This window comes from Microtus oregoni, unplaced genomic scaffold (assembly GCF_018167655.1).
Source record: "Microtus oregoni isolate MIOR12 unplaced genomic scaffold, Mior012 000026F_ref0000081, whole genome shotgun sequence".
Taxonomy (NCBI): domain Eukaryota; kingdom Metazoa; phylum Chordata; class Mammalia; order Rodentia; family Cricetidae; genus Microtus; species Microtus oregoni.
Window position 1 is genome coordinate 29909777 of NW_024543085.1, and position 24970 is coordinate 29934746.

General features: G+C 44.9%; 1 protein-coding gene across 1 annotated transcript; it reads left to right on the top strand.

The window, feature by feature from the left end:
- The first annotated feature begins 280 nt into the window (after positions 1–280).
- Positions 281–24397, top strand: Bpgm (bisphosphoglycerate mutase). Its single transcript, XM_041675550.1, has 3 exons — positions 281–403; positions 10838–11498; positions 23550–24397. The coding sequence occupies exons 2-3, from the start codon at positions 10898–10900 to the stop codon at positions 23726–23728; spliced, it is 780 nt and encodes a 259-aa protein (XP_041531484.1). The 5' UTR covers positions 281–403; positions 10838–10897; the 3' UTR covers positions 23729–24397.
- Positions 24398–24970: the final 573 nt, after the last annotated feature.

Consider the following 24970-nt stretch of genomic DNA (forward strand, 5'->3'; position numbering starts at 1 on the left):
GAACTTCTCACTGCTCTTTGAGCCCCGCAGGCCCTAGCTTTCTCAGTTGCCCCAGAGACGTTCCAGGGTTTGTTTCTCTAGGACCAAAACCCGCCCGCCCACACCAAAACTACAATATTATTGGTCAATCTGTGCGTCCGTCTCCTCATTAAGCCAATCAAAACATCTCTTCTTACCCCAGGGCTTTGGGAAAACGGAAAGAACCCCGGCTTCACGACGGGTGGGAGGGCAGGGCCGGGGGTGAGTGACAGCTCTGTCCTCCAATACACAGAGCCATCGGTCCTGCCCTTTCTGGCTTCTGGGCTAGAAAAGAGAGTCGGTGCCGGTGGTAGAGATGAATGCTTGCTGGCAGAGACAGCTCGGAGTCGCCGAGGAGCGGCTGCTGCTGGTGGTTTTTTTGCAGGTGAGTGGTTTCGTTGTAGAATGCGACAGTTGCGAGAGTTTCTGAGTGGCGTGGTGTTTTATCGTGAGAAGGCCAGTTCCTATCCTGCCCGGCTCTGGTAGCTGGTGCGAATCTGATGCCCGCTTCACCCCCTCAAGCGGCGACCCTCACGATCCCCCCAGCTCTCAGCTGTCCCTTTCTCAGAATGCGTCTTTGAGGAGGATGAGTCCAGCGGTGGAGTGATAGTGGCTTTTAGGAATGTTGAGCTCTACCTCCTGGACGGCTCAGACACGGTGTGACAAATTCTCTTGGCTAGTAGATTCCCTGGAAGGAGGGAGGCAGACCTGACCCTAAAACTGTAAGTTAATAAGGGGAAGGGGGGAAAACGCCACGAAAGGCAAAGAGGTCTCATAAGTACTGATCTCAGGAACCAAATTGCATTTTGGGGGGGGGGCACTAAAAACACCCCCCACCATCATCACAGCTTGTCCAAAAAGTGTAATTCCTGCTGTTCTAGGGAATAGGAGTCAGCATTTCACTACAATAGGTCAAAAGACATGAAAAATTGTAGTTAACTATTAGACTTTGGGAGGGATGACCCCTTCTCTTCCATCTAAATTAGGAGGGATTTATAGCTCTTGTGAGTTTTAACTAACAGAATTCAGTCTCCTTCAGAAGGAAGTAAAAAGCAAACTGTTACATTTTATCAGCAGGGACTGATATTTCTATAATAAAAGCAGTAAAACTGTCTTCCCTGAACCCAGAGACTAGGTTTAGCCCATCTTTCTGTTGCTATAGCACCTACACACACTATAGTCATGCCTAGTGTTTGGACCAATTAAGTCCTGGCCTTCAGCTGGATGTTGGGATTAGTGAGTCCTGGCTTTCAGCTGCTCTACCCTGCTAGAACCTTCTAATTGAAGTTACTAGAAGCTGTGCCAAGCTTATAGGATCAGAGGATGGGATTTTCACCTGTTGGCCATCGACTGCAGTGTATTTAAGCCTCCATGGTGTTATTAAAGAGGGGCTTTGGTATCAGTGTTAAAAGGTCTGTGTGTCAGTCTGTCTCTGCGTCTGTATTCTCAGCCTCCAGCCCCCTTTCCCGAAGCTCGGAAACTGGGTTCTAGCGCACAGAGCGCAGACACAGGGGCGCGGTGTGCGGCAGCCTAGGATAGTGTTGGATTCTTAAAAGGCATCATTCCACCAAATGACATAATTAAAGTGAATTAGAAGCCAAGGCACTGGCTTTGGTTCAGAAGTTCTTACTGTTTGAGTGATCTTAAATAAATCATTTCAATGACTTGTTTTGATTTTTTTGCATCTTTGAAAAAAGCAGAAGTTATTTTCTGAGGCCCATACCCCCATTAAAGTCTACTTAAAAATAAAGATGATTAGATAATTTTCACTACCAAGTCCACAAGGAAAATCTTGCTGTAATGAATTCTGTATAAAGTCTGTGTCAAATAAAAGTGTCCACCCTCAAGACATGTTCTTTTGTGCCCATATTTAAACTGAACCAAACCATGCAGATCATTGTTTTAAAAAAAAAAGTATAATGTAACAAAAAAATGTTTGTCTTAATCTCATTACTCTGAGGTAACCACTATTAGTTTTTGGATTATTTGTTTTTAGTTTCTCTTCCTCTTTATCTTTTATGGTTTGTTGCATTAATAGGGTTGTTTCACTTTAAGTGGCGATTGATATATCTAAATTCATTATCCACAAATCCAGCTTTTTGTCTATCTAGAGAACAGAGGGCACAAAATGCTTGCACTGGTGGCTTCTTGAACGTTCTTGGAATTGAAGTCAAGTGTGGGGTGATGTTTATATGGAGAAACAGAGCAGAAGGTAACACCATCTGGGCCTGGTGCCATGCTCCTATAAGCCAGGATTTAGGAGGGTGAGGCTAGAGAATTGGCTGCAAAACCGAGGCCAGCCTGGGCCACATCATGAGACCCTGGATCAAAAGATACCAATAGCAAAACCCTTTCGTTAAGAATATATGATGCTGAAATACTTTATGGACTACAGACTTGACATTGGCCTCTTTGCTAACTCATTTGGCTTACAGAATTTGACGGTAGTTGGTAGGCTTCTAGGATGGCATAGTCCACTCCGCCTTCCCTTTCACCATCATTTGCTTGCAGTTTTCTCCTGGCCAAGTTTCTCCTCTCTAACCTTCCCTTCGTGTTACTTTGTTGGGACTAATGAGTCCCGGCCTTCACCTGGATGTTGGGATTAATGAGTCCCGGCCTTCAGCTGCTCTTCCCTCCTAGAACCTTCTAATTAAAGTTACTAGAAGCTGTGCCTAGCTTAGAGGATCAGAGGATGGGATTTTCACCTGTTGGCCATTGACTTCAGTGTATTTAAGCCTCCATGGTGCTAATAAAGAGGGGCTTTGGTATCAGTGTTTAAAGGTCTGTGTCAGTCTGTCTCTGCGTCTGTATTCTCAACCTCCAGCCCCTTTCCAGGAGCTCGCAAACTGGGGTCTAGCGCATAGAGCGCAGACCGGGGCATTACTTTACTTCTAGATTTTGAGTATATTCATACCATCGGCCCAGTAGGGTCTCGTTGGCAGGTCTGCAGTCTATGCCAGTCCTCATGAGTTAGTTGAAGCCTCGTCCTTTCTACCTCTCATTATTTGGAAGAGTCCTTTACTGTAGTTCATTTACTATTCCCTAATAGTCCCTGAGAGAGTATGATTGTGTTATTCATACAGACATGGAACCCGGGGCTTCCAAGAATTTACTATGTGCATGATCAAACTGTCCATAAGCAGCTAAGCTGGGCTTGTGCCCAGGTTTTTTGACTTTGAACTTTTGCGATTTGATGAACACAGTTTGTATTGACAAATCTACCACCTCAGGGAAGTAGCTGGGAAGTCGCCGGAGACAGAAAAGAAGAATCTTGAGTGGGTATTGCACGCACACTGGTGATTCTAAACAGACTGGAACAAGCACCACATGGTCACATCTCAGCACTACACATTTCTCCTCCCTGGAAAGAGGGAGCTACCTGCTGTGATGTGTTACCTTGCAGCACATTGTGGGGCCTGGGGGGGGAATGTTAGTAGATGGAAGGTTGATGGGGAGGTTGTAGTGTCTGATGCAGAGGTGCTCCGAGGGAGGTGACAGGCGATGGCATGGGGAGGGCTGTTAGGACTCAGGTTTGAATTTTTAGTATTGTGAATCTGGGGAAGGCATATTTTGTTATGCTTGAAACGCTAAGGAATTAAGTTTCCAGGTTTTATTTGCCTCAAAAACTGTTTTGCTTTTTAATTGATTGGAGACATTGGTGGTCTCTTTTTGCCCTCAAATAGAGCCCACATCTTTAAAGTTAAACCCCTTGTGCAGTGGGAAGTAAAGGTTGCTGGAAGCTGTGCAGTAAGGATCTGAACTAAGGAAAACCTCGGAGTATTCGGAGGTGGTTTGGGCTATTTAATTCTTAAAAGTAAGCTTTGGATAAAAATCATTCTGGTCCCATGTCCCTTTTTTGATATTCCTTGACATATTATTGCTACTTTGAAAATGGAAGAAAATACAAGTTTTAGGTTCTGTTTGCACTGTGATTTTGCCATCTTCTCATGAGTCTTAGGTGTACATTACTTTTCAAGCCCTTGAGGGAAGGAGGAAGCAAAGTCCTAGCAGTGTTAATTTGTAAACAGATAGGGAAAGAATATGCAAAATTATATGGCTTAATGGTGGGCAGAGGTTGGAAACAGTAGCCAGATGGGCGTGCTGCAGATGTTGAAGGTACTTCGAGGTGCGGAGATATAGAAGTCACCTCAGTCATGTGTTTGCATGTCCCCCACTCACCTAGCAGCTCTCTCTGCTTCTGCCTTGTCAAATGAATACTAATATTTATTTTTGGTTGTGATCCTAGCCTTTAACGGCAGAGCCATCTCTCCAGCCCTGAATACTAATATTTAAGCATAGTTTCGTGGTGGCATTTATAGGGGGAAAAAACCTTTGGTTTTCTAATCTAGATGGAATTTCACCATAGGTATGAAATACATATATGAAACTTCTACATGTAATATCTTCGAGGTTATAATTAACCTGTGAGAAGTACCTTTCGAGTCACCTCCTTGTTTCTGTATTGCTCAGACAACCGCACAGCACCTGCTTCTGAACAAATGCACGTTCGCTTCAGTGCAGAACCCTGCAGCGTGATTTACAAGGAGAGGAGAGCATGTCAGATCAGAGAATATGTTCTGTAGGAGGTTAGCAGGTGAAGCGCTTCCCCATAGTTCCCCGTGAACCTGTTCCTAAATACTGAGTTGATCACAAGCTGGGTCTTCAGACTGACTTCAGTGTGTTTAGCGTTTTATTCTATGGGGAGTAAAATCAACAGTGCAAAGGGATTCCACTACCCGAGGAACTCTGCAGTTCTGGCCAAGAGGAAAAGCTGGTGATTTTTGGTTGGTTGGTTTGTTTCTTTCAAAACAGAGTCTCACTATAAGCCGGCTGTTTTACAATGTTGGGACTGTCCTCTGTGTTGGGACATTTGCTAAGGCCCGGAATACTGGTGTAAAGAACACATCCAAGCATGGCGTCTAGCATACCATCATTTTTCTATAGACCACAGATATAAATGGGTATTTTTGGTTTTTTTGTTTGTTTGATTTGTTTTTTTTTTGCATTTTAAATGGATAAAATTAACCTAGTAATAAAAATATATAACATGAAAATTATATGAAATTCTAATTTTGATGACATCATCAAATTGGACATCACATTTACTCATGTATGCATTACATGTAGATACTTGGAGCCACGGAGACAGAATTATACAATTGGACTTAGCTATGATAGAGATCAAATAGTCTGCAAAGCTAAAAAGTTCATGGTTTGGATTTTACAGGGACTATTGCCAACATCTTAGCATCTTAGCTAAATTATAGGTTTTTTTTTTTTCTCTCTTACCTTCTTTGTTCCTTTTTAACAGCCATCTTCCTGGTCCAGGTTGTCCTTATGCATTACCAGGGTTACTGCAAAACCCCTCACAACTAATATTTGTACTTCTCTGTGAGTATACATGCTGCTTGGTCCTCAAATGCATGCTATCAAACCTTTAATGATGTCTCTATATTTATAGAAGGGTCTCCATTCTTTGTCACAAGGTCCTCCTTGAGCCTCTATTCAGTTTTATCTTTCTAGGCTTTGCCTACTTTCTGATATGCGCCATACAGAGCGACCATATCATCTTCCGAATGGGACACTTGAGTGTGAAAGGGGCCTTAGTAATAATAATGTTGGAAGTAAGAAAGTGTAAAACAATACTGTTGGAGGCAAATCAGGATGCATAGCTGCCTATTTATAACTCTGGCCTATTGAATGGGCCTACTGTCTCCTCTGTGCCCCTGTTCCTGATTGTTACCTGGACTAGACCTCCATTCCTTTTTTATACCTAAATCTAATTATCTTTCTGAATGCACCTTAAGTAATGCTGTGTCCTTGAAGAGAGGACACTCCCTTCCTACTCTTCCTCTTTTATGAAAGCTTCTCATGATAACTACTTTCACTTTTAGTGACACACAAGCAGGAACATCTTCCCACACGGGTGTTCTTGAAGATGTCACCTGTGCTGGAGCCATGTTCTCACAGGCTTGCCATTGTGCTGTGCCCAAATCGTAGTTCTGTGCATTTGATAGCTGAAGAAATGGATTAGTCTGGAAAGGCTCATGAGGATTGGATTTTCAGTATAGGAATCGTTCATTTTAATGTGTTGAAAATAGTGAGGAAAAAAAAAAAACTAGGGTGTCAAGGTTTGAGGTCAGAGCCTTGGGTTCCAGTATCAGTAGCAGAAGGGTTCAGGGCATGCTTCTGTCCTTGGGCCCAGCAGAGCCTGAATTATAGTTCTTCCATTTATAACCTGTGTTGCTTTAGAAGTTCTTCCTTTCAGTTCTGCATCTGTAAAATGGGCATCATAGAAACTGTACTGCATGAAGAGTGGCTGAAGGGAACCTGCAGCCTGAATTACCTGCTGCGGTTGAGACACCACCACCACCATCAAAACAGAGGTGGGGATGGGATAACATGAAGACCCGAGACTGGGCTGTGAGAGTAGGAAAGCTGGAGGAAACGTAGCACCGAAATGCTGGATTCGTCCCTGAGCAAGTAATGGGCTTTAGAGGGGTCTGAGCAGCACGGGCCCTTAGAGATCACTTCAGTGCAGTGGACAAGGCACACGTCCATAGGTAGAGGACTAGGAAAATAACATCTAGGACTGGGGAGATGGCGTAGTCCTTTGCAAATGTGAAGACCTGAGCCCAGGATCCCCAGAATCTATGAATCTATGTTAAAAAGCTAGGCTTGGTGGTGCATGCCTGTAACCCTAGCACTGGGGAGGCCGAGACAGGAGGATCCCCTGAGACTTCCTGGCCAGCTAGTTTAATCTGTGAGCTCCAGGTTTAACATGAAGTCATATCTCAATAATAGTAATAATAATAATAATAATGTGAAAAACAAACCTCACCTATAAACACACACATATGCCCACATACATACACATATAAACACATACACATTGTCATACCTACATGTACCCATAAATCATAAGAAGGAAATGTCTAGAAAGAAGGAAAGACAGTGGGGAGAATGGAAAGGGAAGATGAACTAGAGTCATGTAACATATTGGTTTAGTAAACTTTTTCTTCAGGCTGGCCATAGTCTTAAAAGAAAGAAACCGGAGCTGTAGGGATGGCTCAGTGGATAAGAACACTGAGTGCCCCATCCAGAGGACCTGGGTTCAATTCCCAGCACCCACATGGCAACTCACAACTGTCTGTCCAGTCCTGGGGATCTGACTCCCTCTCTGGCTTCTGTGGGCACCAGGCATATTGTATGTGTGCAGAGACAGACATTCAGACGTTTATTTAATGTGTGTGTGTGATTAAATAAATAAGAAGAAACTCTAGGAAGTAATAGCCCAGTAGTAACCTGTGCAGCCTTTTCTGTGTAAACTAATTGAGAATTAGCCTAACATTGGTGCCAGTGAGCACCCTTAAGAGCCAGTGGCAGGGTGGTAGGCTTTGCCCGAGACAAAAATGAAACTTGAGGCTTTAAAGGAATGGGGTTTAATTTGGGATGTGAGGAATTTACTCCTCGTTACCACGGTAGCTCTTCATGAGTTGCGACTGCCAGACCTGGCAAGCCTTAGCGGTAACGAGCTACACTTGCCTCAGTACAGTTTCTGAAATGGCCGTGTAGATCTGAAGGGACAGGTTGTGACTGGGGATGATTCATCTGTAAAGGGAAACCTAGATTCCCCAAACCAAGACTACATGGACAGACAGACACGCGCGCACACACACACACACACACACACACACGCCCCGCCCTGTGGTGAGGAGGAAAGAAAGAACAAGCACAGGTTGTAGGAAAGCCCCATCTGTTCATAACTTGTCTCCGCTCTGCTCATAGTCACTGGAACTCACCACCATTCCGTAGTCTGGTGGCACCTATTTCTCACGTCAGTCTTACTGGTATAGATATTTGAGTTTGCAGCCCCTGCCTTGAACTTGTCAAACCGACAGTGTTTCATATCTATTGCTAAACATTTAATAGGCCAGCTTCAACAAATACCGAGAGATATCTTCAAGGTTGCCAACTCCACAGTGCCTTTGCTCACATTCGCCAGCTAGCTCGATAGGAGATCAGTTGATAGTAGCAAGCCAGAGAACAGGAAGTTTAGTTTACCTGAGCTAGACAGTCTAGCTTGCCTTACCTCCTGTGTGTCAGAGTGAAGGAAAGTGTGTGTCCTCATGGTTTTGTGGCTTTAGTACTGTTCTGCTCCACTATGTATATTTTCAGTGAAAAGGAAATCAGAATTTTTTTTTAATAAAAAAAAAACCAAACCTAGAAGCGTTTGTAACAGATTAAGACACTGGGAAGCTCAGCGGTAGGTATCTGGGTACTGGTTAATCATCGCTACTCATTTGGTTCCCTTGATAGAATTTCTAATCCAGAACTGATTGAGAAATGGTTTTGCTTCTAGGATTTGTCCAGCATGCCTGTCTTAGTTTCTCTTCCATCACTGTGATAAAGTGCTCCAACAAAGGCAGCTTGAAGGAGAAAGGGTTTGTTTAGCTCACAGTTCCGGGTAGCTGCCCACAGTTTCAGGATAGTCAAGGCAGCAAGAGTGGGAAGCAGCTAGTAACATTACACCCACAGTCGAGAGCAGAATAGCGTGTTAATGCATCCATGCTAGAGTTCAGCTCCCCTTCCCCATTTCCATACAGTCCTGGGTCTCAGTCAGGGAATGCCCCATCCGCAGTGGGCGAGTATTCTTTACCTCAGTTACACAGTCAAGATCATCCCCACAGGCCTGCTCAAGGCCTGCCTCCTAACTGACTCTAGACTGTCAGCTTGACAGTTAACACTAAGATGATGCCCTTCTCCATCGGAGGGGAAAATGCCAAATTAAGGGCTGAATAGGGAAACAGTTGATAGCATGCCTCTCATTTCTTACCCACAAAGCAAAAACACATGATTTCCAAGATTGAGTATAGTTTTCAATAGGCCCCAAGCTTCTATTACTTGGCTGAAGGAGACTTTTCAAAGCAGGAATATAAAATTACCTTTTCTTGGGGCCAGAGAGATGGGTCAGCAGTTGAGAGCACTGGCTGCCCTTCTAGAGGACCTGGTTTTGATTCTCGGCACCTATATGGTGGCTAACAACATCTGTCACAACATCTAGTTCCAGGGGATCTATCACTCTCTTCTGGTCCTTGAGGGTATCAGGCCCAGACATACATACTGACAAAATATTCACTCATACATTGTACTCCCTCCCCCCCCAAAAAAACATTTTTTTTAAACACTTAACTCTAACTCTGTGCACCACACCATCCGCATGAATTCATTGCTTGATCTTTCCCAGATCCTTGAAGCTGGAGCTTTGTCCTTGTGATTATCCCTGAAGAGTCCCCCAGCAAAGCGCTGCTCAGATGACTTTCATCCTCTTCTCTCTTTTGCCCCCTTGCTGCCCCTCTAAGGCTGAGAGAGTGGGCATTGTGCTGTCTCCCTGCAATTTCCCAGCCTCGTGAGATGCTTGCACCTGAGCCTTGGTTCTTCTAGACACTGGGTGCATCCCTCCTTCATAGTTACCAAAGCCTCACACTGATGCTCAGCAAGAAAGAAATTTCAATCCTAACTCTTGTAGCCTTTCAGCTACTTACACACCACCTCGGCTACCACCACCCCTTATTCCTAAAGCCTTACTTTATTGGCGCTTTTCCCCTCCAGAATCTCCAGGAATTACTAAGTGAGACTACAATCTAGATACAGGTCAGTGCTTGCTCTATAACTGTGGGCAAATCACAACTCCAGCAGGACAGAAAATCTCCAGTTACTGGAAGTTGTCAAGACTGGCAGAAGCCAGGCCCTGCTGTTCACATAATCTTTGCTCCTCGGTACGGACAAAACAGTGGGGTGGCTGAGCAATGCGTGTCTGTAGTGACCCACTCTTGTTCATTGTGTGAGAGAGACGGACTGATGCAGCCTAGTCTCCAGGTTCTCCGCGGAACAGAGTAGGCCCATAGATCTTTAGGGTCGTAGCAACAGCATAAGGGAGTTCGGAATTGCTTTAGGGTTGCTTGGCCAGCTCTACTAGATTCTCCTCCCAACTTGTTGCTGATGTGAGTAGAGTTTCTGCAGGCGGGGGAGGAGGAGGCAAGGCCTTATCAGTGTGGTTCCCTGCACTCTCGCAGACCTGTTTCTGTTAATCTGTTCCTACAGGCAGCACCTCTTGGCTGCTTACATTTGATAACTTGTTTTGCATCCGGATTTATTCCTGCCAACAGCAGGTGAAAAATTACGTCAGTGAGTACTACATTTGCTCTTGTAACGGCCAACTGTACTATTTATAATTCTGTTGGAGTGTTGAACCAGTGTGTCTTCCCATACCCTGGATGAGTGAGTCCGTAGCATCAAAGGGCTGGTTGTCACCTGTCAGAATATGTGACGTCAGTGTAGTGCTTCACCGAGTTAGCATGTTTCGGACATCCGTAATAAGTTAAGACTGGAAAAACACTGAAACCTCCAAAGGAGAAGGATGCTTTCCATGTAGAGTCAGCTGCTCAGAGCTGGGCACTCCCAGCTACCAGTCATTCTTTTTGAGATCTATAATTCATCTATTTTGTCGTCTCCTTAATAAGCATAAGCTGCCTACTTGTTGGGTAGAAACACACCATTAGAACGGAGTGTTGCCGTTTTATGTCATACAATTAACATACTATCTAGCCATCAGGAAATGTAAGTCAGCAGGCTTGTCTGTAATTATCTCAAGAGTGTGCCTGGATGTGCCGTAGTATGCACACCAGATCTTTGACGTCAAAACTGTTCAAAGGAATTTCAGTTTATCTTAGAAACCGACTGTCGTATAATTGTTCTCCATTACTGGGTAGTCATTTGAATAATGAATATAATTTGTATCTTTTTCTTCTCTTTCTAGAGACGCTGCTGTTCTTGAACATTATCCCACTGAGAGTACCAGGGACGTTCAGCCGGCAGCATGTCCAAGCACAGATTTATTATCCTGAGACACGGAGAGGGCGAATGGAATAAACAGAACCGATTCTGTAGCTGGGTGGACCAGAAACTTAACAGCGACGGACTGGAGGAGGCACGGAACTGTGGGAAGCAACTCAAAGCCCTGAACTTTGAGTTTGATCTTGTCTTCACATCCGTCCTTAACCGGTCCATTCACACAGCCTGGCTGATCCTGGAAGAGCTGGGGCAGGAATGGGTTCCTGTGGAGAGCTCCTGGCGTCTCAATGAGCGTCACTACGGAGCCTTGATTGGTCTCAACCGGGAGAAAATGGCTCTGAATCACGGTGAAGAGCAGGTGAGGCTCTGGAGGAGAAGCTACAACGTGACCCCGCCTCCCATTGAGGAATCCCACCCCTACTTCCATGAGATCTACAGTGACCGGCGGTATAAAGTGTGCGACGTGCCCCTGGATCAGCTGCCTCGTTCGGAAAGCTTGAAGGATGTTCTGGAGAGACTTCTTCCCTTCTGGAATGAGAGGATTGCTCCTGAAATACTAAAGGGCAAAACCATTCTGATATCCGCTCACGGGAACAGCAGTCGAGCTCTCCTGAAACATCTAGAAGGTACCGGCTGTCTGTCCTGCTTTAGAACTAGCTAAGTGTTGTAGTTGGGTGTCTCTGGGAATTGACAGCACTCTTCCCTCTCTGTGCCCCTTGTCACTTCATATTTGAGAACCCATTGTCCTATAACCCCAAAATCCTGTAGTCTTGGTGGTCGTCGTGGCTGAGGCAGATATTTTCAGACATCCGTGTGCGTCAGTCACATGGGGAGTTTAGTGTGACAGAGCTGGGCCGCACCCTGAGAGTTTTAGAATCAAGCGGTCCAGTTAAGACCTGGCCTTCCTTAGCAGGTACTGGTGACCCCTGCCGCTCTGGAGCCTCTGTGCTTTGATGAGCTCTAGTCTGAAGGGTCACATGGCTTCTGCTGTAAAATGAAAAGAGGCTAAGAATTGGAAATAAATTGATTTGAGCCTTTTAAAATTAGCTAGGATTCAGTTTCGTCTATTTTCCTCTAGTTACAAACGATTGTGGGTGTGTTTTCAGACCTGGATTTCCTGAGCAGTCCTTGGGTCCAAGTTTTCCAAACTGGGCTGAGTCAGTGCCTATGAGAATGTCAGAGGAGAGGAAAATAAAACAATTGGCTTATTTGCATATCTCTGCTAAGAGCTTGGAGAGCCTCAATATATTTCAGTCACTTGATGCTGTGCTCTAAACAAGAACTCTTAAGAACGCTGGGCTCACCGTTCTGGGGTGCCTGCGATTGACGGTTGTATTTCTCATCTTGTCCATTCGCCAGACCCCATGCTGCTGCTTTGTCTGTCCTGCACCGCGTCTTCCCTGCCTCATCACTGGCACCGCTTGCCGGTCTTAGAATCCTTTGCTTCCTTTGCTTCAACCTTTCCTCCAGCTGCTTTGCTTTCTCTGTTTTCCCAGACGAGGCTGCAGAGTGGGAACGGTGGAAGCCCTGCACGGGATGAGTGGAGATATGTCGCTGATCACAGAGCGATGTCATTGCTGAGGTTTCAGTGTGAACATTTTACCACATGGTTATCTTCCCCGAAGTTTTCGGGCATTATCGAGACCTAAGTTATTTCTTGAATCCCTGGCATCCACTAGTCATGCGGAGTCTATAATCTACAAACTTTATTAGCTGTTACAAGTTTATTAAATAAACAGGGTGGCTAGCTTAGTGTGTCTATGTATATACCTTCTTTATTCATGTATTTAAAGGAGTCTATTCTTAATTGCTAAGAAAAATCAAACTGACTAAATTATAAGTTCACTGTATCATTACCAGATTATAATTATTTATTGTTTAAAGAGTTGAGGGTCCACTTAGAACAACAAACAGATATAAAATTCCAATGTTTCTGACAGAATTTATATTTTATGCAGCTCCTTTTACAAAGATGGAGCTTGTATCATATTCTGACCAGGCTCCTTTCCCCAAAGAAAATGCCAGTGTCTCCATCAAGGTGTTCTGTTTCCCTTCGCTTAAATGTTTTTTTTAAAGGATCACCCTTAAAAAAAATTTCTTGCCGGGCAGTGGTGGCGCACGCCTTTAATCCCAGCACTCGGGAGGCAGAGGCAGGCGGATCTCTGGGAGTTCGAGGCCAGCCTGGTCTACAAGAGCTAGTTCCAGGACAGGCTCCAAAGCTACAGAGAAACCCTGTCTCGAAAAACCAAAAAAAAAAAAAAAAAAAAATTCCTGCTGTTAAATCCCATTTCATCCTCACCTCTTCCCCAGGTGTTCCCCATCCCCACTAGCACACTGATCATTTCCTGTTTGTTAAAGATCTGTAAGGGAGCTGGAAAAGGTCTTACCAATGGTGGCACGAGGCCATCACCGTGGCAGAGGTGAAGGGAAAACACCTGTGTGAGGCTGGACATTAAAAAGACTTGTCTGCAGTTATGGGAAAGTTTCAGTGTCTTAGCAATTTATTGAAAAATCATCTAATGAAATGGAAAACAATTTCGCAGCTTCCTAAAGGGGTTCGGTGTGCTGTGCACATGACCCAGCTCCCCCACTCCTACCCTCACTCTCGTGTGAGCGTCCTAGCATAGCTGTGAAGGAAGTGCCCGGAGTAGAATGCTTAAAACAACAGGAATTCTATGGTGATATGCAAGATATTCATTAGTGTGGCTATAGCATAGGGCCATTTCAGGCTCCCTCTCCTCAGCTGCCCAAGGATCTAGCTGGGGACATCTCCATGGACACCTAGGAACCCCTCTAGAGTCAAGGCTCTTGCCAACCCTAAAATGGCTCCCTTAATTAAGATATATACTTCCCTGCTCCCATATCTACCCTTCCTCCATCCCAACCGTCCCACTCCCCCAAGCTCTCCCCATCCCCCCTTCTCACTTTTTTTCTCCCCATCTCTCCTTACCCCCACCCCACCCCACCCCCAGGGCAAGTATATGGAAGTGATAGTGATTATAAAATAAGAAAGGCAAAAACTTAGCTTTGACCACTGGGACCGAAAAGGGCTTCCAGGACTTTCTGAGAAATGAGCAAACCTTAGGCCACAGACTGATTCCGACCCTTCTGAATGCCTTCTGAAAGGAAGATTAATAAAATTGAAGTGATCTTGTTATAACTTCAATCGTTATGACTGTAGATATACTTATAATGTTTTTACTTTTTGATACTTGACTCAATGCAGTGGAGTTGGAATGAGGAGAAAAGACTTTCATAGGAAGTATACAGCATGAGAAACAGCAGAAGACTGGAGGATGTCTGTAGGGAGAGGACCTGGGTACAAAGGGTCTAGAGACTAGAAATGGTAGGCTTGGTGCAAGGGAGAATGGCACAAGAGCCAGAAGCTGCAGGTAGACTCAGTCCATAACCCCAGAAGCGGCACTATGGGTAAGCGCCTCAAAATCCGACCACAGGTAACAGAGGAGCCTTGGCTTTGGCTCTCGCCCATCCTGTAAGAACATTCTGTTTTCCTTTTTGTTTTTTGTTTTTGTTTTTCCGAGACAGGGTTTCTCTGTAGCTTTAGAGCCTGTCCTGGAACTAGCTCTTGTAGACCAGGCTGGCCTCGAACTCACAGAGATTCACCTGCCTCTGTCTCCCGAGTGCTGGGATTAAAGGCGTGTACCGACACCACCGCCAGGCGCTTATATTGATTTAAAAAAAAAAAAGTAAAAATGCTTGTTGTAGATGCATCTGATTCCAACTCATGCTTTCTATAAGTATTAATATTTACATAAAAAATTGCCCCTATAAAATAGGGTCTTGCAAGGAACTGAGGAAACTTCCCATATTGCCCTTAAACTGTCTGACAAACACAAAGCGTGATTTTAAAACTACTTTCTGAATTGTTTAAGAACTGACTCGGAGACGGGAGCAGTGGTGGCTCCGGTTAGATAAGCAGTTATGATGCTGTTCTTTAGAAGCCGCTCTCTGATCTACAGGGGTAACGTCTGGACTTCAGCCATGCTGATTCTTAGGGTGCCATTTTGCTTCTCAGGATTTCGTCCTGTGGCATTACTGCAGGCCGGTCCCCCCCTGTGCTTAGAAGGCAGATCCCGGAGAAGGAGCTCCAGGAAGCTCCGGTGACTTGGTCATGACGACCATACTCTGCAGTCAGAACTGTCAGCTCTGCCCCAAATCCAGTTTGCTCAGCTTCTTCACAGTATTGCAAACAGGATTTTTTTTCCCTGAAAAATAGTTCTTTCCTTGATTATTCTTTATTCGAAACATTATAGTGGAAGCAGCAGAGTCAAGAGCACCCTTAGGCGAACCGCTCTTTAAACAGGTAATTTAACGCAAGGAAGCGAGGCTTGAATTATTACTGCCATTGTGACCCTGCTCTGTGAATGGCACTCCCTGGCACCACTGCCCATCTACAGAGAGGCCTTTTGGGGAGCTCATGCTTCCAGCCAAGCGCAGTCCCAGACATTTTACATAGATATCTTGTTTCGTGTAGAAACCCGAATGCGGCTTTTAGCTCCCTGGAAAGCTCAGTATTAGGTTTTTATTCTGTCCTTTACTGTCCCCATATCGTATATTGTTTTTATTGTATGGGATCAATCACTGATCAGTAGGTTAAAGCAAGCAGGCTCTTGCACCCTAGCGCCATGGGTGAATCAGGAAACTTGCCCGAGAATGCTGTGTACTGCCTCACCCATGCAGTGGCGTGTGGAAAGAACCCAGCAGAGATGAGTGGCAGAAGGCAGGCTGCATGACAGCAAGGGAACTTGGAGATGAGGGATGCCAGGCATGGGTGGTCCTCACTGCAGGGGTTTATGCGTCTGTATGCAAAACTTAAGAGTTGTGTTGTAAACATTTAGGGTAAATGTCGTGAGATTGCCTTAGAAAAACCACTTTACTCGGTGCCGTCACTTAGTGAAGTGCCCTTAATTAGTACCTCATTTTTTTGTTTCACAAAGTAATCCTCCACTTGTGATTATCAGTAGAATTAGGTGGAATTATGCTTCGCTGTGGAAACTCACCTGGTTCAGTCTTCTGGACTGCACGGTGCTGTCCTTTCTGCGTCTGCGCCATCAGCAACGCGGGGCACCCTTCACAGTCCTTCTTTATGAGAAGTTACATAGAAGGTGCTGGGAGAGTTTGCTTACATTTTTGCTTTTATGCTGCTGAGGATTGAACACAGGACCTCACACCTGCCAGACTTTGTCCTGCCACTGAGCTACACCCTAGCCCAACTGTATGTTTTGTTAGTCTTGTCGATGTTACTTACGTGGATGGTGAACCCTTCTAATTAAGGCTCTTCGATCGCAGACCTGTGAGCCCATTTGCCACCATATTCTGTAGCATTATGCTTTTGTCTGCACCCCCACTTACACACATACCCCGCTTTTTACAACATCTCGTCTAGGAATAGTTTTATGAACCTCTTGAAGCTAGTACGTGCGGGCGACACAGTTGACAACAAGTGCCACCGATTGGAAGTTAGCTAACATTCTTACCTAAGGATTGCCAGCTTAGGAACCTTGTGGCAACATCTGTAACAAGCTTCCTGACAGATGAGCCCGCCCTGTACTCTGCCAAGTGACTTATTTATATAGGATCTTGACTTATAAATTGTACGTAACCTTGAGGTTGCTTCACTTTTAACCTGAGAATATTTACTACTTTCAGAAGACAAAACAAGGCATGGGATATTATACAGTAAGACAATTCCTCCTGGGATTTCCTTTACTGGTTTGGGGAAGCATAAATAATTGCCTACACGTTGTCAGTAAGCCTGGGTTAAAGCAGGTCCCACCGCTGACTAGTTCAGATACCTTTCTCACTAAGTTGCAAGAAAACTTCCAATCCCGGCCGGAGAGCTAAGAGCATCCTGTCCTGCACAGTTCCAGACAGGCGTGTGTTTCTTTTTCTTGTGGTTGGCACAGTCACTTCCTGTTTGTTTCCTGCTGGTCCACACTGAAGGAAAAGCCAGGTACCGAAACTGAGTTTTGGATGTGGTCTGCACCTTGCCGGAGGAAGTAGACTGTTTAGTCTGGGGTTAAGCACAAGATTAGGCAGTTTCTGAACTGGGCTAAGAAAGAGTGGCAGGCAAGAATTTGTGTAAGACTTGGACGTTGTCCCTGGAGAACTGTGGGCAGCTGCACACACAGCAAGGCAGAGAAATAAATGGTGGCATGAAATGAGAGAAACAGGAGGAAAGGTCAGCTGGAGCTGGCTGCCGATGGCGACCGAGGTGTTTGTCACCTTTGGCATTTAGTGTGATATTTTCAGAATCATGAGTTCAAACCCTCTTTCCTGGGAGACAAATAGTTGCTGAGTGGAAGAGCTGATCTTTCTTTTATGTAAACCTACAAAATCTATAGTAACCTCTATTTTTTTAAATACCATGAGATTTTGACTGTAAAATGTAAAAGTAAATAAGTTTCTCTCTCGCCGTATCCTAAGGCAGCAGCTGTTACCCTGTCATCAGGTTACAGTATTTAATAGCCTGCTTTCTTTGGTTCCCCAAGTCTGTCTTTAACTTGTATGTATGTGAAATTAAGATTTTTAAGGACCTAAAATTAAATGTCTGGTCACCTGTAAAGTACAAGGTCCTCCTTCGATCCCTTTCTGATAACAGAATAATACAGAATTCTTATCACACAGGTCCAGCAGGAGACTGGGCAGGAAACAGGCAGAATCTCACAGTTGAAAGGGTTGACTGGAGCTGGTTTTTCTTTTCTTTCTTCTTTTTTTTTTTTTAAATCCCAAAATGTGGGCTTTCCTTTTGTCCTGTAGCAAACCCTTCTGTATCCCCAGTGAATGCTTCTTCTCCCATTTCATTTCCTGCTGCTAAAAGATTTGTGGCAATTTAGAGAGGCCGAAGAACACCCAGAACACATTTAATTTGGGCTCGATTAACACTGGGTATAAACAACTTTTTGTTCCAGGCTAAGAACTGGCTCAGTGCCCCCCCCCCCCCGTCCCCATCCCACCGCCCCGCACCCTTTTTCTTGTTCAGTTCCTAATGAAAACAGTCTTTAATCAGGACTTGAAGAGTAAAGACTAGACTTGACTTGAAAGCCGCGCACGTTAGAATTCATTCCCTTCATCTGTATGCCCAGGGGCCAGAGATTCAAGTCCTGCTCTTGGCCAGGGGCTGGAGTACACACGAGTGAGGGGGACACACAGGTCCTGCCTGCTGTGGGGCTTATGTGTTCTTCCGCTCTTCAGACGTTTCACCAGCGCTGCCCATCCCTCCAGCAGGACCATCTTTGGAGTGCTCTCCTGCGAACGCTTTATGCTGTGGAGTCTGTAGCCTCTGTGCCTTACAACCTTCCGTCATATGTGAACAGTGCGTTCACAGTAAATCCGCTTGTGATGTCCTTCGTGTATCTAACTAGTTTCTGCATCCTAGCGGACAGCCCCAGAAAGCGTTGCTCTCAGATGCGTAGACATGGATGGTATTCTTACGGTGAGGCATTGCCTGGAGAGCCGGAGTCACAGAGGAACAGGTAGAGCAGAGCTCTCAAAGAACTCAGGTCCTGGCAGAAGCCAGACTTGTTCAAGCACTTCTCCCAGAAGACCAGGGAGTGGAGCCTTGCAGTCAGTACAGTGTGTGTTTCTGTGTTCCCATTCATTTCAGTGACCTAGAAGGGGGTGCTTGTAGGTGCAGAACTGACTTTCTGAAGTTACTCCTGCATTCAGAAAACCCGTTTGTTTAACATTTCCACTGTTTGTATGGATTTACTCCCTTGGTTTTCTCCTAGACTTGGATTATTTCTTATCGGAAACACTTTAATAATCTCAACTGGTTGCAGTAATGGTATAGATATTTTTGAAATGATAGTATAGGTATTATTGAGGTGATGGGGTAGGTATCATTGCAGTGATGGTGCAGGTATCGTTGCGGTGGCGGTGTAGGTATTGTTGACGTGATGTGCTCACCTGGCTGTAATCCCAGCCCTCCAGAGGCTGGAATAGAAGATCTCAACTTCAAGGCAAGCCTGTATCACTTTGTTAAGTACTAAAGACACCAAGTATATAACATTGAAGAGATGGCTCCAGAGGGACTGTGATGGAAAGAAGGTGATAGAGTGGGGGCTTGGTGCCTTTTCACTAAAATGTTCTTGGACTCTATTAACTAGAGCTAGAGATGGGGTGTAGCTCAGCTGGTGTAGCTCTGTTAACTGTGAGCTAGGGCTGGGGTGTAGCTCAGCTGGTGTAGCTCTGTTAACTGTGAGCTAGAGATGGGGTGAAGCTCAGCTGGTGTTGCTCTATTAACTGTGAGCTAGAGATGGGGTGAAGCTCAGCTGGTGTTGCTCTATTAACTGTGAGCTAGAGATGGGGTGAAGCTCAGCTGGTGTAGCTCTGTTAACTGTGAGCTAGGGCTGGGGTGTAGCTCAGCTGGTGTCGCTCTTGGCTAGCGTGTGAGGGTGCGGTGTGCAGACCTGTAGTCACAGCCCTTGGGAGGTGGAAGTTTCAGGAGACTCAGAAATTCAGAGTCATCCTCAGCTTGGTCTTGACACAGTGAGGTCAAGACCAGCCCAGGCTACATGAGACCTTGTGATTCAAAAATAAATGACTAAATGAAAATTAAAAAAAAAATAAAAAACTCAACTAGTTACCAGATAGGAGATGTGATATCTGGCTACATATTTGAACTTCTTCTTCTTTTTTTTTAAAGAATTCTTTTGTTTATTCTTCTCACATATATGACATTCCGACCAGTTTCCCCTCCCTCCCCTCCCCTTGCCTCTTCCCACTACCTCTTCTTTCTCCTAAATATTCACCCTCCCTCAGTCTCCCCCCAGAAAAGAGCAGGCTTCCCAGGGACATAAATTAAACATGGCATAATATGCTACAATAATACCAGGCATATGCCATCATATCAAGACTGGGCAAGGCAACCCAGCAGGAGAGAAAGAGTTTGGTTGGATAATGCATAGGGTCTTCTGTGCTAGTTCAGTTTGCTTTCTTGCAGTGCAGCTGCGTTGTTCTAGCTTTGGGAGTTCTATTTATTTAGCTTTCTTAGACGAAGCATTTAGCATATGCCAAATTTTAATAAGTAATGACTTCCTGGGGTTTTTCTTAATTTGCAATTATAAGTCTTATTGACTGATTATTAACCAGTCTAAGTATTTTAATTATTTGTAAGTAATTGGTTTCCTATGTGAATGGGTTGAGGAGTTATTAAAATAGAATGTTAACTTCATTGGAAGCATTTCATTTTTCTTAAAGCTCTCTTTTTGTTAGTGACATATTGTAACTTAGGGGCCTTTGTTTAGTGGACTCACACAGAATGAGTCATTAAGTACTCGAGCCTTGGCCAAGCACTCAGCCTGCTGGATCCAGTTGCATCTGAGTTTTACCATTAAGACCCAAGTGGTGTGCTCTAGCCACCTGCTGAACTAGAACTCATTTCTAATCATAAAGGTGACCTCTAAACCTGGTCTGCGCGCCCACCTGGTTTAGCTGTTTTAAGCCCAGACAAACCTGCTCTTCCCCTTTTCCGGTGAGAACCCTGGATGTCCAGTTAGTACCTAGCCTTTCACTAGAACAGAGCGAAAATAAAAACATTCTTTCTCCTTCCGTGTTCGCAACAGCAGGGGACAAGGCGGGTGACCAGGGTTTAAGTGTAGAGTGTAAGAACAGTTCATTTAGTCTTATGATTTGAGCAGGCTCTTTTAGCCATGTTCATTGGTTGATGGTTGTTTCTGCATCTTGGCTATTAGCGGTAGTGCTGCTGTGCGGCGTTATTCGTACCTTCTGATGTGGACATATGTTGTTGTGTGGCGTTATACGTAACTTCTGATGTGGACATATGTTGCTGTGTGGCGTTATACGTACCTTCTGATGTGGACATATGTTGTTGTGTGGCGTTATATGTAACTTCTGATGTTGTACTTCTCTTAGGCATATGCCTGAGAGATTTCCATGTTCCAAAGACACTACAGCCTTCTGACCTCCTGACTTTATATACTGTGTTTTAATTTCTCTGTATTTGTGAAAATACTTTTTTATAATCTAACTCTTCCTGTAGTCTCATTGACACTGAGCTGTATCTTCTTGTGGCTTGGATTTGCATCTCCAGGAAGACTAAGGATGCCGACCATCTTCTCCAGTGCTTTCTGACAGTTTATATTTGGAGAAGTGTCTGTTCGGATAGTTTGCCTATGATTGCATTATATCATTTGTCTTTTCATTTCTTTTATCTTTTTATTATAAGATCTTATTTTTAAGAATTATTGTCTTGGCAGTGGGAAGGCTTGAATCCCAGGTCTTGTGCATCCTAGGCAGGCACAGCCACTGGGCTTACGTCCACAGTCCACATGATATGGGTGCTGGGGGAGGCCAGAGGTGTTGGGGCCCCGGGGCTGAAGTTACAGATGGTTGGGAGCTGCCTAGTGAGTACTTGGCACTGAACTGGGAAGAGCAGTAAGTGCTTCTAAGCTGAACCAGCTCCCCAGCCTCTACCATAATTTCAAGGCATAGTTCTTTATGTAGTCTAAATGCAGGTCCCCATGATACTGTAAGATAAACAAAATCATCCTAGACTCTGGGCTGTCTTCGTCTTCTCTATGGCGTCCTTTGAACCCCAGACCATTGCACACTCAGATTTCACTTTCTTCCCCGCTGCCATGCTTGGTGTCATCTAAGAAGCCATTGCCCTCGTTCAAGGCCAGGATTCCTCACTCCTGCCCGTGTTTAGTCAGCGAGGTCTCTGCTCCAGTTCTAAGTCAGTGTCTGTGTGTGCACCTCCCATGAGGAGGTTATTCTTTCTGCACCTGATTGTCTTAGTACACCTGTTGGAAATGAACTGATTGAAAATGTGAAGGCTGATTTTGGTCTCGCGTCCTAGTGAGCTGTTGTCAGTCCGTAAGTGAGAACCGTGTACCATCTGCAAGTAGTGCACTCTCTGGAGTCCGGCAGCTTCCTAGGAAGTTTTGAGAGCAGACATTGTGAATCCTTTCATTTTCGTATTTGGGCTATTCAGAGTGCTTTGGATTTCCCTGTGAAATTTGAGGTCATCTCAATTTCTATAAAAAGAACTGAAGTTTTGTTAGAGATTGTGTTGGGTTATATTTTAACCTAGGAAAATTTGCCATCTTTTAAATGTGTGTGGTCATTTCTCTGTCTCTCTCTCTCTGTGTGTGTGTGTGTGTGTGTGTGTGTGTGTGTGTGTGTGTGTGTCAAATCCAGAGGTGAAATTCAGGTGTCTTCCTCTTTTACTGTTCCATCTATCTTTCTATATCTCTATCTACTATCTATCTATCTATCTATCTATCTATCTATCTATCTATCTATATTTCTCTGTGTAGCTTTGGAGGCTGTTCTGGAACTCGCTGTGTAGTCTCAAACTCAGAAATTTGCCTACCTCTGCCTCAAACTCAGAGTCTGGCCTCAAATTCACTGAGATCCATCTGCCTCTGCCTCCTGAGGCTGGGATTAAAGGTGTGCACCACCACTGCCTGGCTCCACCTTACTTTTGATGCAGTCTCTCTCACCGAACTTGGAATTCACCAGTTAGGGTGTTCATTTCCTTCTGGCAATGAGCTGTTTTCATTCACCCAGCACTGGGATGACAGACACACACTGCCATCTACAGCTTCTTCCTTGGGTCCTGGGGGTTCAAACACAGGTTGTTATGCTTGCATGGGAAGCAAGTTACCGACTGAGCCACCATCTTAGTCTTCCAACCCCATAAACATAGGACTTCTTTAAATAGGTACAATCTTTAATTAAAGTCGTATGCTTTCCCATTTTCCCAGTTCCATTTTTTAACTCAATCGATTCTGATTTGAGGCATTTATATTCCTGTGAGTAGGATTGTTTGCTTAACTTCACTTTCTTGTTGGGTTTCTGGGCTGGTGATCTTGAAATTTGTTTTCCCTGTGTGTTTGTGTGGGGGATGGGGAGTGGTTTTGTCATCTGCGAATAGATAGCTGTGAGTAACACGAGAGTTATTTACTACGTAACGTATAAAGCGCTTAGAAAAGTACTGTCTTGTAGTATGTTGCCAGAATTTTAGTTAAGTTAAAAGTAGTGATAATAATAAAAACTTCACAACCACAGCCACTACTACCATTCCTGCTCCTGTAGTCAAAGGTGGTTTACCTGTAATTTGCTTACATTAAAGTATTAAAGGTGAGCCGTCCAATACACACACCTTCCTCCCTTAGCAGTTGGGATGTTAGGGGCAGCGGGAGAAAGAGGCCTTGTTCACTGGCGTCCTATGAAATTCTCTTCCTGATCCCCCCACCCCACCCAGGACTGTGCTTCCTGGCTCTCTAGGGGAGAAGTCTTGCCTCACTAGGTTTAACCGAGACTCATTAAGTACTAGAAAACCAAGCACATTCTTTGTAGTCAAATGAATTAGATTCTGTACTTAATGAAAGAAAAGCCCTCATTTTAAGACTGGCACTCAGAAGATGGTTTTCTGTTTTCTCAGTTTTAGATGAGAAACAACCCCAGAGGGGACATACAATTCTCAGACTTAGCATTGCCTATGCTTTTTTTTTTGTTCTGGAATCATAGGTGCCCGCCCCCCACTTCGTGGCTTTTGGCGTGGTTTTAGGCACATAGTTAATATGGGACAAGTTCAGTGTGCAGTCAGACGCTAAGGTGGGACCTCCTCCAGTTCGTCTGTTAACCCCGTTTCTTCTCTCCCCCTTTTCTTCTCTCCTGCCCAACAGGGATCTCAGATGAAGACATTATCAACATTACTCTTCCTACTGGGGTGCCCATTCTGCTGGAGTTGGATGAAAACCTGCGTGCTGTTGGTCCTCACCAGTTCCTGGGTGACCAGGAGGCCATCCAGGCAGCCATTAAGAAAGTGGATGACCAAGGAAAAGTGAAACAAGCCAAAAAATAAAACTCTCAGGCCCAGGAATCAGTGCGGGAGAGGCGTTCAGTGTGTTACCGTGTGGGTTTCTCTTTTCCGCATTGGTCCCCTTTCCCCCAAGGCTAGACTGTGTGGTTGAGTTTGTGTAGATAACTAGGTAATTGATCATGACCCGGATATGACCTTAGGATGCTGAAGAGCTTGCGGCATAGGCCCAAGTGAACTTTTCTGTTATTCCTGTTTGAGTAAAGTTCACAGACTAGTAACCAGAGGGGTTTGATGGAGGCTGGTTTATGAGTTGTGGAGACAGGAGCGTAACAAGTGGAGATCGACCCGTCGATCACTTAACAAGTCATTACTGAGTTACCACTGCCAGGCCCCATTCCAGGGAGCAGCTGGGAGACTACCGTGTAGTACCGTGGTCATTTAGACCCATCAGCTGGGAGTGCCCATCCACGGGGAGTGCCCCGGGTGGGTCCTCCAGAAGGTGACCAGCCATTAAAACAGCGCAAGGCGCTCTCATTTCCCCTAGCCCAGCGCCGTCCTGTTTGCCGATGGTGGAGATCGTCTTCAGCCACTAGAACGACCAGGATGTGCACGGCTGTGGCTGTTTATACTTTCTGTTTCATTTTTAGTTTTGAACTTTAATCTTTGGGTACTTAATGGGTAGTTTAAAATAAAGCTTGTGACTGCATACAGCCAAGTGTCTCCATGTGTGATTAAGTCTAGGGTGACCCCTGAACCTGTCCTTGACGCTGTCTCCTGTAACACTCCAAGGGTCGCACTTACAACACAGGCCACCCCTGAGCGGAAGGCTGGCTTGGGGAAGGAGATTATAGTACACAAGATTTTAGTCAGCTGATCTGGGGGATGGGCAGATGGGAGCTGCTCAGGTACATTTGCTGCCCCTCAACTAAGAATGACAGATGGTATGTGTCCTAGTCTAGGCGGGCTGTCAACACGAGTGATCGCTTGTCGCCCCCAGTGTGCCTCTTGTGCAGTGTCTGTTTGGATACCATGTGTCGGTCATAGCCTTTTCAAGCTGTGGCTTCACTGAATCAAGTCGTGGGCGTGTACGGTGATGGTCATGTACCAAGATGCAGTCACAGTAGTTACCATAGATTTTATCACTTCTGTGGTTTTCCAGGAGTAGATTAGTTCACTTGTATCCATTTTACACTAAAATTGGTCTTTGACAGAAACCAGTCCTAAATCCTTGCTGCTCTTTGTTTGATTTTGATTCAGCATCTTTAGAGGTTGGCAGAAAAGATG